Source organism: Tiliqua scincoides, chromosome 6, assembly GCF_035046505.1.
Source record: "Tiliqua scincoides isolate rTilSci1 chromosome 6, rTilSci1.hap2, whole genome shotgun sequence".
In the NCBI taxonomy this organism is placed as follows: domain Eukaryota; kingdom Metazoa; phylum Chordata; class Lepidosauria; order Squamata; family Scincidae; genus Tiliqua; species Tiliqua scincoides.
The window spans coordinates 44664016-44680617 of record NC_089826.1 but is presented as its reverse complement, the minus strand read 5'-3'; the positions used below and the strand labels follow the sequence as shown (position 1 = coordinate 44680617).

The 16602-nt window shown below is 37.7% G+C and overlaps 1 protein-coding gene across 4 annotated transcripts in view; it reads left to right on the top strand.

Annotated features, from left to right (window-relative positions):
- Positions 1-16602, top strand: part of FBXW7 (F-box and WD repeat domain containing 7) — a 164063-nt gene that overhangs the window by 125046 nt on the left and 22415 nt on the right. For 3 of the 4 annotated variants that reach the window (XM_066632091.1, XM_066632094.1, XM_066632093.1), the window contains 2 exons: positions 829-970; positions 10327-10461. In XM_066632091.1, the coding sequence (XP_066488188.1) occupies positions 829-970; positions 10327-10461 (277 nt within the window). The remainder of the gene's footprint in view (positions 1-828; positions 971-10326; positions 10462-16602) is intronic. The other variant, XM_066632092.1, reaches the window with a different exon arrangement.

The following is a 16602-nucleotide window of genomic DNA, read 5'->3' as shown; positions in this document are numbered from 1 at the left end:
TGGGGAACAATGAAAGAAAACAATCTATCAATAGTCATTAATAATCACATTAAATCAAATGTTATAAATTAGAACAAGGTACAGTAATAATTATAAGTATATAATGAAAACAAGTGTGCATCAATTGGTCAGATTTAGTTGACTCTAGAGCTAATTTCCTAATGTGTCTCACACAAAATAGGAGGTAATTATATCTAGATAGTACATTGATACATATTGTAAATGGTAGACACAATTCTTAACCAGTGCAATTACTGATCAGTCATTTTGTTTGTCCTCTTTGTTTACATGCGATTCTGTTCTTCCAAGAAACAAAGTATAACGTCCCATAGGATGATGTATCTAAAGGAATTTTCTTAGATTCCAGCCAGTTGTTCCTGTATAGCACCCCCTGTTGGTCAGCTTGTTAAGCTGTACTTTGTTTTCTCAAGTTTTGTTACTTTGTATATTGAATATTTTATTCTTATTACTAGGTGTCTATCACAGATAGACTTGAAACAGTGAAGGGTGAATTTGTAAGACATGAGATTCAGTAATGCATATAATTGTGCATGGTTGGCAACCATAGTCTCGAAAGACTATGGTATAACCCTACAGCACCCGGTATTCCCAGGCGGTCTCCCATCCAAGTACTAACCAGGCCTGACCCTGCTTAGCTTCCGAGATCAGACAAGATTGGGAGATAGTGTTCAGTGCATATGATAATGAAATTTACTTAAATAATTCAGAATTGGATTTGCTCTATAGAGTAATGTGTCTGCTAATAGGATGGTTTACTTAAAAGTTAAATATTATTGTAAATTGCATTGGCCTTTTTTTCTGCCCTAGTACCACTGGGCTTGTACCTTGCTCAGCCACACCTACTACTTTTGGAGACCTGAGAGCAGCCAATGGTCAAGGACAGCAACGGCGCCGAATTACATCCATTCAGCCACCCACAGGACTTCAGGAATGGCTGAAAATGTTTCAGGTAAACAGTGTTTTGAATTTGACCAGCCAACTATCTAGAATTATTCAATCTTGTCATGAACTGAGAGAAATCCTGTTGGAGTAAGTGTAGTCAACAACAGTACAAATTATAATCACTCTTTCTCTTCTTTCCTTCTCTTGTAATAGCAGACAATACTGTTCTAGTTATGATGTTTTTAACCCATTGTTGTAAAACTGTTTCATATTATTTAAACATGTAGAGGTAAAGGTAGGTCTTATCAGAGATGTATTGGGATTATTTAAATGTTTTTAAATGCTGAAAAAAAAAGTTTCAGAGCTTTTAATTATTAAGGAATGGAAGTGTTAATTCTGTTAATAGTTTGTCTCTTTAAAGACATCAAGGTTTGGAAAGAGATTCCTCCAATCAGTAATACTTAAATGCAACTCTAGTTAAATACTGTATAAAATGAAATGCTATTGCTTAGTAGATATGAGTTGTATGTTAAAAGTAGGTTTCTGGTACTAAATAGGATTATGAACAAACATAGTATATGTTTGCACAGCTAAATGAAATAACCAACAAGATAGAATTTTATCCTAAGGTCATCTTCCATGAATAAAAGAAGTCCTGTTTGCAGAAAGAAGAGGGGGCAATTTTCACTGGTTTCCCCATTCCACTATAGCTGTTACCCTCTGAACAGTTGCTGTTGAGGGTCTCCCCAATCGTCAGGAACAAGTGTTCAAGAGTGCAGGGAGCTTCAAGGGAAGAAAATGTCCCCCTTGCAAAATCAGGGCTGTTTTCTGAAGAAGACTTTAGGATACAGCCCATTGTGTTATGGGGAACTATACACGGTGGCCACAAAGTCCCTGTGTGATTTTAAATTGCTTCAATTCCAAATTCACAGTCTCATACATAAGGAATTTGTGGCCACTGGGTACACTGAAAATTACTTCTGGAACCTTATCTAAAAAAAAAGAACAAAAAGTCAGCTTTAGAAATTATGGCCAATATGATCAACAATCAGTTTCTCAAATATAATGGGAATTGTATATCTCCTGATAGTCAACTTATTACACAAACTTTACAATGTATTAAAGTGTAATTTCATAAAGTTCTTCGTGGTCAACATTGTTCAGTTAGCAAACAATTGTCATAATGATTCAAATCAGTTCTTTGTCACTGAAGAAAGAAAACTTGAAAGCCTTTTGTTTTGTTCCAATTATGCATTTCTGTAATAAAAGAAAATCTTATCCTTCAGTTTGAGAAGTGACATAATAAATTGAGTAAAAATAAACATAGAATGCATTGTTTGTTGAAGGGTTTTATAAATAGAAATCAGACTCTAGAATATGGGTTGAAGGAATGTTTAGTCTCATTACATTGTACTCTTCAGTGTAGCAAGACATCTTCTAAGCTGTTGAACTTTTAAAACAGCATTAAAAAATTTTTTTAGCTTTATATGTACATGCCTTTCTCAAGAAGGGTAGAGACTTGTTTTTGCCTCACAACAACACTGTGAGACAGGAAGGAAAAAAAAAAAACAATAACAGCCTAATCTTAATTAGAGTTCTGTTTACACACTGATTTCAGTGGGCTTGACCACACTTAACTTTTGTATAGGGTTGAGCTGTAAATGGTCCATCTTTTCCCTGTGAGCTTCATAGCTATCATTCATGAGATGTTTGATGCTCAAATAAGTGGAGTAATAGTCGGCTGCTAGGAATCTGAAATGAGTAGTGTAAATCTTAAAAGTACTGATCCTACAATAGAACAACATTTTCTAGAGGTAAAAGATTGTGTAGTCATATCCATTCATGGCCACTTCTGCTCAGTTCTGGTAACTGAAGTGTAAAGATGGTACTAAAACCAAATTACAGGGTGCTTGTAAAAGGTGGGATACAAAAAAAACTGCCCCACCAATTTTTCAGAAAATTTTTTTCTGTTGAAAGTGGAGAGGTGAAATGATTTTGCAGCACAGTTTCCAGAGTGTTGGGATCGCCCCATTTTATGCCCCCAGAGAACAAAGATCGCTGTTTTAGGGAAACCGAGGCACGAGTTGTTTGCAAGGCATCCCATCCAGGGTGATTAAAAAAATGAAACTTTGGCATATTGTTTATGGTGATGGGCTAGACTTCAGAATCCTCTTTGTTTGCAGCCCCTCAGTTACACCTGATGCCTGTAATTGGCTATGGAGCACAGTGTTGCGCTAACACATCTAACATAGCAACTGAGCAAAAGTTTTATAAAGAGAAATTCACAGCCCAATCCTAACCTGCCCTAGACCAGGCAGGCCGGCTGGCCTGACACACATCCAGAGCAGGTTTGGGACTGAAAGTGGCTCAACCCAGGGCAAGGGGAATCGCTTCCCTTACGTCGGGTAACACCAATGGGGCTACTCGGATCTGTGCCATCTCAGGAGGTGGTGCAGATCTGAGCAGCCCTGGGCTGCCTGGGAACAGAATTAGGATTCTGGCCCCACCCGTTGCTCACCTGCCATCTTCCCATGGGCCCACCTACCACCTGCCCTTCCCACCCTGAAAAGCCTCCTCCCGCTCTCTGGCGTGGGCTTACCTTTGCACCAACCCACTGGGACTTGGGCTGGCTTTCAGAGGCCGGTGCACGTCTGTGCACCAGACTCCCTGCTCTTCCAATGGCACGAAAGTGCTTTACAGCACTTTCGCAACACAGTTGGCGCCAACCCATCTCCGCTTCTGGATTGGGCCCTCAGTCACTTTTCATAACTTCCTCAGATTGGGGGGGGGGGAGTTCTGCTGGGTTTTATTCATATATCACTCTGTGGAACATAATCCTAACACAGCTGAAGTTTCAGGCATCAGCTTGAGTCAGTCAGATGGAGATAATAATAATAATAATAATAATAATAAAACTTTATTTTTATCCCGCCCTTCTCCCCAGAGGGACCCAGATTACTAGGGACCTACTAGGGACCTACAGGGACCTAGATTACTAGGTTTACTGTCATTCAGATGAAAAAAAAATAGCTATTCATAGTTTCAGGTGACCTTCTCAACACTACTAAGCTGACAGTACATTCCTAGGCATACCTACTGAAAAGTAAGTCCCATTGAGTTGACTGGGACTTATTCCCATGCGTGTGCGCATTGGAATCCAGCCTGAGTAATTTTTCTACTGAAAACTTAGGTTTCCAGCAGAGTACAGGGATTATCAAAGTACAGGGATTATCATAAGACTCATCTTACTGAAGACTTGTCTTTCCAGCAAGTGACATGGTAATGATAGATTCTTTGCTGCTTCTGTTCTGAGGCTGCAAAGCAGATGAGGTACCTATTGCAGCAGACAGTTCAATGTAAAATATGAGGTTTTTCTCCCCTCAAGCTGTGCACAGGGTACTTGGAGGTCAAAGAAGCATCCCCTCCTTGAGGTTGGTGTTACTGATGGAATTGGTGGCCAGCTAACCACAGGGTGAGCCAACATTCACAGGGTCCTCAAAAGTCAAAGAGGTACCCCCACTTTGCAAAATCTGGAAGAGTTAGACCTGTGTGATCAGTAAAAAAAATGTTTTTGGGGGGATTTTCTTGCATGAGGCTAATTTTTATGATTTATGTAAGGATTTGTAGGTTAGCCCCATGAACAGTACTAAAAAAAGTATCTAGCTTATCTTAGATGCGATAATGCAACACTGCTGTTTCAGGATGTATGGAAACACCTTGAATTTTTTCTGCAGACATTTATCTCATTCTGGAGGCCCCATGGAACTGTTCCAAAAAATGTACCATTGGCAGTGTTGTGCAAATGTACCTTTGGTAGAATACAGGTTGTGCAATGTAAATATTAGCACAAATGTACAATTAACACATTTGACTGTAGAAGGCAATAACTGATCATTGGCATTGTTAGACTATAAGACTCTTGGGTTTATATGTATATAACTAGTGAGTGATACTGAGCACAGTTAGAATTGTTCGTATGAGCTTAATTCTACACATAATGATAGTAAATTCAAACTGTCTTATTTGATATACACACAAACCTTGACAAGGCACAAAAACAGACTTTGAATGGGGACACGCATTCAAGAAGAAATAGGAATTGGATATTATCAGAGCTGTGTGTAGGGAGAAGAAACACAAAATATAATATTTGGGAATTCAACTTTCTGAGAATCTCTGCTTTATTAAAAAAAATAAAATCCAGGCACTTATGACTGTCAGGTTGTGCTCAAATGGGTAATGCCTGCTGGAATGCTAGCAAGGAGAGAAATGGCTGAGAATAATTTCCATTGATTGGAACATAGGACTTAGGTGCCTTGCAGAGCTTCACTGTAACTAGTATGCAAATAGTAAAACAAATTGAGCAAATATTCATAACTTCTTTTTTTTGTCATGAATTGAATTGTTTTTTTGTCATGAACAAGTGAATTGTTTTTTAGAATGTATGTAATTTGAATATACTCTCTACATTCAGATTGTATTGTAGGAAGGTATTCTTCTCAATAATACCCCAAAAGACATTAAGGGGTAATAGCACAGGTTAAATTTTAGAATGGTCAACAAGATAATATGCTCACCTCACCTCTGATTAAACTCAGGTCAGCATAGTGAAATATTGCCAATATCAAGGAATCCAATGATTATTTTTTAAAATTATCAATTTGACCTTGCAACTTACAATATTAATCACTTTTAAAATGTTTTCAAATAGAGTTGCAGAGAAGAGATTTTATAAATTCTCAGGAAAGGAAGCACAAGTGGTATATCCAATAGAATAGTGAGATGGGTAGTTCACAGAAATAAGGTGGGTTTTGTTTTATGAAGATAGCTTGCAGGAAGTCTGAATCAGAACAGTGTGTGTGGTATTACGTAAGAGTGCAAGAAAGATAAAGAAAAGAGAGACCTTTGGTCCTGACTATACACATACCAGTGTCTGTGGTACAGCCAGTGGTTGCAAACTTTATCCATGGATTTCACATAAGGTTTAGTGAAGTTAGGATCAGGTATTTTTACAGTTCAGAAATCCATACATTTTTTGAAAAATGTTTTCATATCAGATTTATTTCCAGGACACCTGTTTAAGAGTGCATCATATATACATTTCACCTCTTATGAAAATAGCAAAGTGTTACACATTTTTGAACAAATTGATGCATACAGTACAATACTCTGGTACCAAGAATGCACAGATCATTGTACTTATATCTCATACAAGATTAATTCCAGACATATGGACTGAGTCAGGCATGCAAGCAAACAGATTACTTACAACTTTTTAATGTCTTTCTTCAATTTCAAACTCCAATTGCAAACTATCTTTTATGTTTCGTTTCCCAGAATTTTAAAGAACAAGTTGTGTACATCCCTGAGTTCTTGAAGTAGTTATGCCAGGTGTGCTACAATGGCTATATATAGTTAACAATTGCTATATATAGTTAACACCCATACACAACAGTTCCTATGGTTCCTGCAAACATGGAGCCAGTGTAAAGTCAGTTTTCATGATCCATTGATTGGTTTTGTAATATGCAAAATTGTTTGTCCTTTGAATATGTTTTCTTATTCATTGGGCGGAGTTAGATGCTTCAGACCTTATAAAGAAATGAAGCTTTATGTGAACATGTTGCTAATCATTATTAATAATTGCCTCTAGTGTAGGCAATTATTCATTCAAAACAACTGCCTCTAGAGTAACATTCTGTGAAGCACTGGAACAGCCTGCCTCATGCAGCTGTGGGCTCTTCCTCATTGTAAGTTTTCAAGCAGAGGCTTCATGGCTATTTGTCAGGGATGCTACAGTTACTTGTGCTGAGCAGCGCGTTGGTAGAATTACAACCCTTCCAACTGTAGAATTACAGTTGTTCCCAAACTGTGGGTTAGGACCCGCAAGTGGTTTGGAACCCAATTTTTGGTGGTTTGTGAAACTGATTGTTGACAAGGAAAATGTATTGAATGGAGTAGCAGATGTGTCTAATTGCAAGTATAGAACATGCCTCTGTCCACTTCAAATGGCAGGCTGAGAGGAACGCATCATCACAGAATAGTCCCAATTCAATGAATGCAGTCACCAACAAACTATTGAGACATCAGCACTCCTCCCCCCCCCCCCCCCGCTGACAAGGAATATGTATTGAGCCCTACGCAAAGTGAAACAGCCATACGAGCAAGCTCCAGGGAACTATTTGGAGGACTTGGGAGGCCTCGGTGGGCTCCCTACATCCTCCAGCAGGTCAGCAATGCCCCCAGTATGTATGAAACCCTTTTTCACGACAGTGGCATGATCCTGGTGGCATCACCACCATCGCCCCACTTCCATACCAACTTACAGATGTCCCAACTCTTCCAGAAAGTTTGGGAACTTCTGCAATAGAATGTCATTTTAAAAAATTGGTCCCAGTGCTAAAAGGTTTGGGGACCATTGTTCTATGATTCTAACATATCTGGATATCAAAACAAGCAAATACCATTACCTTTAATGCATGCATTGTTAGTGATATAGACCAAAGTCTTCTGTAGTATAAGTTCATAAACATTAGACAGAAAAAACATTTGCTGTTTTTTATTTGCATCTTTAGAACAGTTTAAGAAACGCTCACTGGGAAGTGTCCCTACTTTCATTGCTTATTACAGAGATTAAACATATCCCAGTGCTGCACTGTTGGGCAATCATGCTCTTTGGGTATATAAAGAAATTAAGTATGCAGATAGTCATATATTGGTGTTGAATATTGGAACCATACATAAGTGGGGGAATAGTGGTGGGGAATTGCTGAAAGGAATTCTCTGGTTAAATATAAAGACAAGAAATGTTGTATTAGGCTATTCACTTGCACTATATTTTTCATGTTACATATGACTTGTTTTTAAAGGATACACACTTATTCATAAGTGCCTCTGATGTACCCTGAGCTCTTTTGGGGCTATGATGTCACTCAGAGGAGCAACCATTGAATACAAAGAAGCCATTTTTCATTTGAATTCAAAGTAGTACTAATAAGCTTGCTTGCTGCAATAAAAACAGCTATATTTGGCAACAAACACCTTCCCTCTTTAATTCCCATAGCTGATTATCCATTTATTTTCTTAAGATGAATTGACAGGAGCACATTGTCAGGAGTAAAATTTTGTACTTGATAATCTTATATATGGAATCCTTTCAGTTATTTTAGAAAGCTAAAATAGTATAAACTTTTCTGTCTTAGACTGAGAAGTTGTTTTTTTTTTTTCTGAAGGCATCATGCCCCCCATCCGAGTTAGTGTGCCTGATTGGTTCTGCATTGTGTTTTGCAGAAGATAGCGTTGTGTCATAAGGGTAGTTGTCACAGTAATACAGTTTGCTTTTAGTTTCCATAGGGAATGAGTCATAGATCAGTCATATCCTGTAGATCAGGAATGTCAAACTTTTTGCATAATGGGCCGAATAACATTCATGGCGCCTGCTGAGGACTGGAAGTGACATCATTAAGCAGGAAGTGAAATCATTAAGGAGATGATGGCCAGAAATGGGGATGTGTGTGTCTGCTGATGTCCAAATTACCTTCCTGACATTGTGTTCACTATCTCTTAATCATAGTGCGGGAAGAGAGAGGTTTATGTCTTAACTTTGGTTGGGTGTGGTTGGCTTAGACGTAGTATCTGAACCAGCTAGTTGCTGGTTTGTGTCTAAATAAATTGTTTCATTTTTGGACCATCTGAAACATAGCCATTCATGGACTACTGCAAAACATGACACAAATTTTTTGTGCTGTACTTCAGTGTATACTTCAGATAGCAGTTATAATTTGCAGAAGACTTGGAAATTAGGATCATATGTACTACTACTACTACTACTACTACTACTACTACTAATAATAATAATAATAATAATACAGGTATTTATATACCGCCTTTCTTGGTCTTTATTCAAGACTTTATTCAAGGCGGTTTACATGACTACACGATATGTGAACAGGGCATGGACATGTTAAATAATATTGAACTGTTGCACTTTTTGAATTTTTAAATATATTTCACACCCACCAACTGAGGATAGCACTAAACACATCTGAACTGAATTGGTCTTAAACGCCACAAGATTCTTTCTTATAACTGGATGTGTGTCTTCTGCCCCCACTGCAAACACGTGTTGTGTATCTCCAGAGAGTGGCTGTGCAATGTAAGCAAAATAGACTAGATCAGGGGTAGGCAAACATTTTGGCAGGAGGGCCACATCTCTCTGATGCTGTGTCAGGCGCCAGGGGGAAAAAGAATTAATTTACCTTTCAAATTTGAATAAATTTACATAAATGAATACATTAGAGATGTGACTTATATGAAGAATGAATTTTACTGAGCATATTTATAATACACATGAAAACTATAATATAGGCATGCAGGACCACATGAGAACTATAAATAAATAACCTGAGCGCACACTTCCAACTTACAGTCGTGGGCCATCATGGGCTTCAACAATCTCTGAGGGGCCAGAGGCTCATTGGAGACTGGGGACTCCTTGCTGGGTGAAGTGGGGGTCCCCGAGGGCCACAAGTCGCACCCGGGCTGGGGTTTGCCCACTCCTGAACTGGATAATTACACAATTAATGTCACCACAACATTATATTCTAGGTGGCTAGGTGGTGGCTAAGATAAGATAAATGGTTTCCAGGCAGAATGTGTAAATTGTTAGCCTAAATTTTGCAGGGAATGTGGATATCTAACCACATTGTGTTTGTCACTGTTCAACGCACTGAAAACCAGTCTTTCAAAGCATTGTGGAGTCTTTTCCAACTTCTCTTGGAAGTAGTTCCTGCTGTTTCAAAATAGGTTATCTCTTTTAATTGTATGTCCTCCCAAAATTGTTTTTCTCTATAAATGGAATTTGTGTAACAAATCAAAAGTCTTTGAACTCAGATGAGCTTGAGAGAAGATATGCTTGTCTGATGTGCTATATATTCAGTTATTAATTTTTCCTGCAAATGGTTTTGCTAATCTGCTGTGTTCGCAGATGATTGCCTTATTAAAACAATCAAATTTTATGGTGCCCATTAGTAAGACTATGAAGTAAGAAAATTACCAGTCAAAATTCCCTACTTTCTTTCTTAATGTAAAATGGTGTTTACAAAATAAAATATTGGTTTACAGCCAGGAATTGGGAGGATTATAGTGTGGCAGATGTACATATGCTATAAAAATGTGTTGCAATAAACAAGGCCAAATGAACCTTAAATGGAGTTACTACTATAAAGTTCTGGATTTTTAAAAACCATTTTTTTGTTGGTGTGATTCCTGATTTTTTCTGGGAACACTCGGATGTCTGTAAATCTGTTCCTGATTGTCTCTGGATATTCCTGTAGTAATCATTGTTTGCAATGTATTCTATCTTTCCAACACTACAAAACTGAACAATACTATGGAAATTCAACTTGCGTTTGTCTCTCACAGAGCTGGAGTGGACCAGAGAAATTACTTGCCTTAGATGAATTGATTGATAGTTGTGAACCAACCCAAGTGAAGCATATGATGCAAGTGATAGAGCCCCAATTTCAACGAGACTTCATATCCTTGCTCCCCAAAGAGGTGAGGATTATCAGTTAATACTCGGCTCTGGATACTGTTTGACTATGTAATGCATCATCTGCCACCTTTAAACACTTCCATGCTAATTATGGTATTCAGTATTGTCAGCGTAACACTGTTAATTGGTGTTAAAGAGTCCTGCAAGTTGACAAACTGCCATGATTTAATAATGTAATTCTCAGATTACCGTACGCTTGTGAGACCAGTGACTTTGTTTCAGTTACTAGCATATATTCTGTGCTGCTTTGTTAACGGTGGGTTTTTAGGTTTTAGGAAATAATTTATAATTGCTTGATGATTTTACTGTTGAATTTCTGTTATTGTCATTTAGGTGGTTTTTATCTTTGCTCCACTGCATCTTGTGAAAAGAATAAAACGTATGACTTGTTCATAGAACTTCTCATCAGATATAGATACAAACTTCATCTATAATGAAGTACAAAATTCATCTATAAGTATCAAGTTCCATTAAGGTTAATTAGATTATATTAGAAAGTGTTACTTCAAATTGTGACTACAGTATATTTGTAGTTTGTAGTTTGTGCATCCAGGTCCTGTCAGGGATGGTTAAACTGAACTCGGAAGGTGGTGTCAAGCTCCACACCACCTTTCTTTGTTCCTTTACTTTATTAACCTATATCTAGTTAATTTTGAAGACTTGGGCTGTTTTATAGTGTGGAAGACACCAGGCATTGTTATGTTAATAATTACTAAGTTTCCATGCTTTGAAAACGTGTTCCAAAATCCTGAAGAATTTTTGTCGGTAAATTCCTTGCCCTTGTTCAAAGTCTCCATGACGCTAGAATCACATATAATAAAATTAAGAGATAAGGATCTCCAGGGGAAAAAATATTTAAGCCTCCTTATTATGACCCTCAGGCAAAAGTATGCGTAGGTGGATTCTTTTGCAACAAACAGTTCAGTTCTGCAAACCAGATTAAGTCAATTGAAAAACAAGTTCTTGATTCAAGTGAAATTCAAGAACCTTCAATCTAATGAATATTTGGTGAAACCAAGAATCTTTCTTTTCGGTTCTTTTAAGCAACTATCAAAAATAATGCTAGAAAACACCTATTGATGTTTCCAGGATTGATAAGATTAGTAGATTCACTTTTGACTGACTTTCAGTATATATCACATTGTCCCATAGTAGAGTGTGTCTTAGATTTAGTTCCACTAGTAATCTTATATTAGGTTGGGCATTTTTTTTTCTATTTATGCTTTTTTAATGTCAGCTGACTGGAACTTATGCAGTTTGTCTATATGCAATTTTCACCATCCGCAAGAGAGCCCATTAACTGTAAAATAACGTCTAAAAAGCAAGTTTGTTCCTTGAACCATTTCCTAAAAATGTAAATGAGATTGGCTTTAACTTAAGACCTTCTCCATAACAGGTTTTCTGTTCTCTTGTAAAACCTGAACAATGCATTATATTCATTTCTGCACTAATAATGTTGTCACATGCAACACAGAATATACTCATGAAATAATTAGCAGTCAAAATAGCTTATGAAAGAGCTTTTTCAGAGCACTTTTTCAGGCATTGTAAGTAATATTGAAAATGATAGACTTAAGTTAAAGATTTCCTTCAAAGAATAACAGACATAATGCAACAGGTAGTATTATTTACGTTGATTGATGTTGTAAGTCACATCTTAATTCTATTGTAAGTCACAACTTAATTTTTCTATAGTGAGAATAATAGCTTAAAGCAGTGGTTCTCACACATTTAGCACCAGGACCCACTTTTTAGAATGAGAATCTGTCAGAACCAACTGGAAGTGTTGTCATGACCAGAAGTGACATCATCAAGCAGGAACATTTTTAACAATCCTAGGCTGCAATCCTACCCACACTTACCCAGGAGTAAGTCCAATTTACTATCATTGTTAAAAGAATACACATAGTAGCTTGTTAAAAATACAGATCTGTAACATTTCCCCAAATGCAGTCACATACCATGGTAGTGTCAAGTCTAATATATTAAAAATAAAATATTGAAATGAATGTGGACCCACCTGAAATTGGCTCACTACCCACATAGTGGCCCCAACCCACCATCTGAGAAACACTGGCTTAAAAGATTTCACATTTGTTTTCACATATGTTAATAAGTGAAATATGCACACATACTATTTCATTACTAAGTGCTAAGAATGTGTGAAAGACATTTGGACATGGTGTTCCAACACATGGCCCACGGGCCACATGCTGCCCACAAAGCCATTTTGGGCAGCTCCCAAGAACCCCTCTGCAGCCCCCCATCTCCTCCCACTTCAGTGGTTTTTTAATCTCCCTCCAACATCTTTCCAGCTTGTCTTTTGGAGAAGGAGAAACTGGAAGAATATGGCAGGGGGGTCAAAAAGCCCTGCCACCTGAGCCTCTCAAATGATCTTGATGGCTCAGAATGCGGAAGTAATTGATGGTGATGTTATCATGTCACTGTCAGTTACTTCTCAGTTGGCATCATTCACACCAGGGTCATGCAATCCTCCCACCCCGGCAGGTTGAAGTTGGACCGGCCTGCATTCAAACTTAAGCAGCTACCACTGAACTTTTAATTTCGAATAATGGAGCCTTGCTTAGAGGAATAGTGGTACTAATTAAATAATATTTCTGCAGTGTTCTATATTGGAATGAGAACTAGATGTGTTCTCAGCCATCTTTTGCTGCCTTACCTCTGTCCTCAATACACTGCTAGATATATTTTAATTACACTATCTTTAAAGTATATTGTTTCCACTATATGTACTTTTTTTTTTAAAGTGATAGTAAGTGGTTGCCACTGAGTTGAGTAGATGGTTTGGTTGTCTGGTTCTTGTGCCTATACTAGGCAAGACTGGTGCATCAGTTATCAGACTGGTGCATATTTATGTTGTTGGAAGGTCCTAAATTAACAGCTATGAACTGGATCCCTGAGTGTTTGCTACTTAGAAAGCAGGTCTACTGAACATAACCAGCATTCAGTATTTTCTTCCTGTCCAGTACATGGTTGTGAAGTTGTATTTATTTTTCTATTTTTTTCTTTTTGCATTGGTAGAAAGAGTGGGAATGAATGTGGTGGTATATAGCTGAGCTTTCAAGCATCAGAGATAGTTTAGTCTATTAGGTAGGTGCCACTATGGGTTAATGGCTTGATTTATTCATATGATTTTTGTATTTTTTTAAAGCTACTGTTTGCTGCCTTGGGGACCCATTTTGTAGTTCAAATTTCAAGTTAAAAATAAAAATCAATTAACTATAGTGTCAGCAAGAGTCCTGTCTGCAAAATGTTGCTTCAGGATTGAAGGCCTTTTCCTTTGTTTGATGAACAGAAAGAGTGGCCTTCCAAAGTGACATGTGTTGGCCCACAGAAAGATAACATAACTGATGTCACAAGGATCCATAGCAACAACCCAAAAGGTCATATGGGGCCAGTTACTTGTATAGAGTTCTTAGTAGCAACCATAATTGTCAGTTTCCATCTTTTGTTAATAGCTCAACGAATGGCCTCTAAGGATGTATTTCAATTGTTTAAACAATAGAAACTAGATGTACATGTGAAAATACTGTCACTTTTTGTCATGACGTCTTGGGCAGCAGATAACTTGTCATATCTACTCCTTACTCTAATTTTAATGAATTATTGAAGGTCATTTTAATGTACAACCTGCAGTCAGAATTTCTGAATTGACTATGACCTTGCAAACAGTTGTACTGATTTTCTAATAGAGTGTCACTGAAAACAACTTTTTATAAGGTATTATGAAAATGCTGGCCTTGCATCTAGTCACCCTATCAGAGGATTTATCTATGAAAAAAAAAGATAGTGGAAGAAAAAAATGTTCTTCTTTGATGAGATACAATTAAGGAGGGCACTGGAAGTCTGAGGAAAGATTTATGAGATTCTTTCTTGTGCAGCAGTAACAGTACATTGAAAAAACTTAGAAGATCAAGAATATTGAGAGAAAACCTCTATTCCTATCACAGGGAAGTGTGTAAGGCATAGTGCACCATGTTGCAACTACCAAAATGAAATATAGTGAACTATATTTTAATGTTCTCTCACTTGTTTCACACTTGTTTTGAGTCACTTTGTTCTTGACAACACTAGGCCTCTTTTAGACAATGCATGGAGTGATGCATTGGCACTTTTTAAATTCTCCTTTAAAAGTGTCAGACTTACTACAGTTCCATACACTGTAGTATAGCTCTGGCATGTAGCATTTTATTTATTTTATTTGGTCAAGAAATCTACAGGCGTGTTCCTCTTGGCCTAAGGAAATGCACCAGAGGCGATGTGCTTCTTGTGGCTTGGCATTGCCATTGATGTCTGAGCAAACATTTGTTTATGCAGAAGTGCCAACATAAAATGCAAATGCAGTTCCGTGCACAAATGACTCTTAAACAAGGAACAGGCTTTCTGATCACATGCTGTGTGACTGAAAACGAATGTAGAAGAATCAGCTAGGGTTCTTTTCTACCACAACCGACATGCTCTTATGCTTTTATATTCATTGAGTCCCCAGCATTCTGGGTAGCTTGTCATGACAGATTGACATTTTGGTTTCATTGTGCAATGTATGGAACACAGTGTTAATTAACTTGGTCATTTCCTAAAGATGTTTGTGTGGCAAAACATCACTAGTTCTTCACTGTTTTGTATTTTTCCATGTGTGCTATTTCTACTTTTACGTTATTTTGTAAATTAATTACAAGGACCAGAAAATTTCTACCTATCTTCTTTTTGTTCCAGTATGGTGCCTCAATTAGTCATGAGTACGTTTCTTTTTCCTCTGACCCATCATCAGTTTGCCTTGTAATTGGTTCATTTTCCTGATCTTTTTGGATAGAAAGCTAGAGGGAGAGGTCGCAGCCTAGGGGAGCTCACCCCTTGCTCTCCCTGGAAACTTCATTTCCCAAGTAAATTCACTCTGTTGTACAGTGGGAAATCAGCTCTAGGGAGGGTTGGATGGCAGCATTAGAAGTCTTGTAGAGCTCATCCTTAATGCCTGGAATTCCTGAACAAGTTCCAAAGCATAGAGCATCCATTGGTTTCTAGCCCAATTCATTAAACCACAAGGCACTGAAAACTATCAACTCCATTTCTTCAATGACAGTGGGTGTTCAAGCATAATCAGGAGTATCCAGGTTAAAAATGAGAACTTGGTCCTTATCAGTTTGACCCTTCTCAGTGGCCTGTTCCCCCTCATTTTGCATAAGTACTTGGAGAAGGGAAAGGCTATCAGGGAGTGCTACCACATGGTAGCAGTTCCCCCAGTATTTAGTGCAATAGACATAGGATTTTGGGCCTATTGGGGCAGTTGATTTCTGATGATATCACCACCCCAATTCTGAACTTACCACCTGCACTTAATACTTGAGTGTTGATTCTTTCAATTAGACGACAATCTTTTTAATTATTCGCTAAACTTTTAAAAGGGGAAGAATTACTGCTTGAAATTGCATGCATGCCATGTTTTATGCCATGTCGAATCTTTTTCTTTTGTAATAGTCCAACTGCAATGTGATTACTAGATATTTCACATGTGAAGAGCATATTTAAAATCCTTCCTTGAGAAGGGTGTGGATATCATTTGTTTACAAACTGAGTTGCTTGTTTCATCAGCTACAGGGCAAGAGTGGATGTAGCATCTTCTTACAGTTACCATGCAACTTAGTACAAAAGCTGCTCCAGGGCATATAAACAGATTCCATTTAAACCATGTGAAAAATTCCAGTTTATTAGGGAGATGTTGGGAAGACTGACATGTCTCTAACATTAGAGAGCACACACTTCTCTCTTCCCAAAAGTTGAGCATTGCTCAAAATAGTTCTGTAATAACAAACCAGAATATTCTTACATTTTCAGCCAATTTTTGAAGTATTTTTTTCTTTAAAACTGTATCATACACAGTGACAATTACTGTTTCTATAGCTAGTGGCGAACCTGCTGTTGACACAAACGCCAAGATCTAAAATTTAGGGGAAATGTTTATTGGATTGGAGAAGAAGTACTTAATCCTTTTTTCCCTGTCCTGTTTCCAAAACTACATGGCTCTTATCTCCAGCTGATATTTGGGCAATAGGGGAGCTCTGCCAGATACCCCAGTGACCTATCCCCTCACAACTCCTGGTTGCAATCTCTTCTGCCATTGTTCT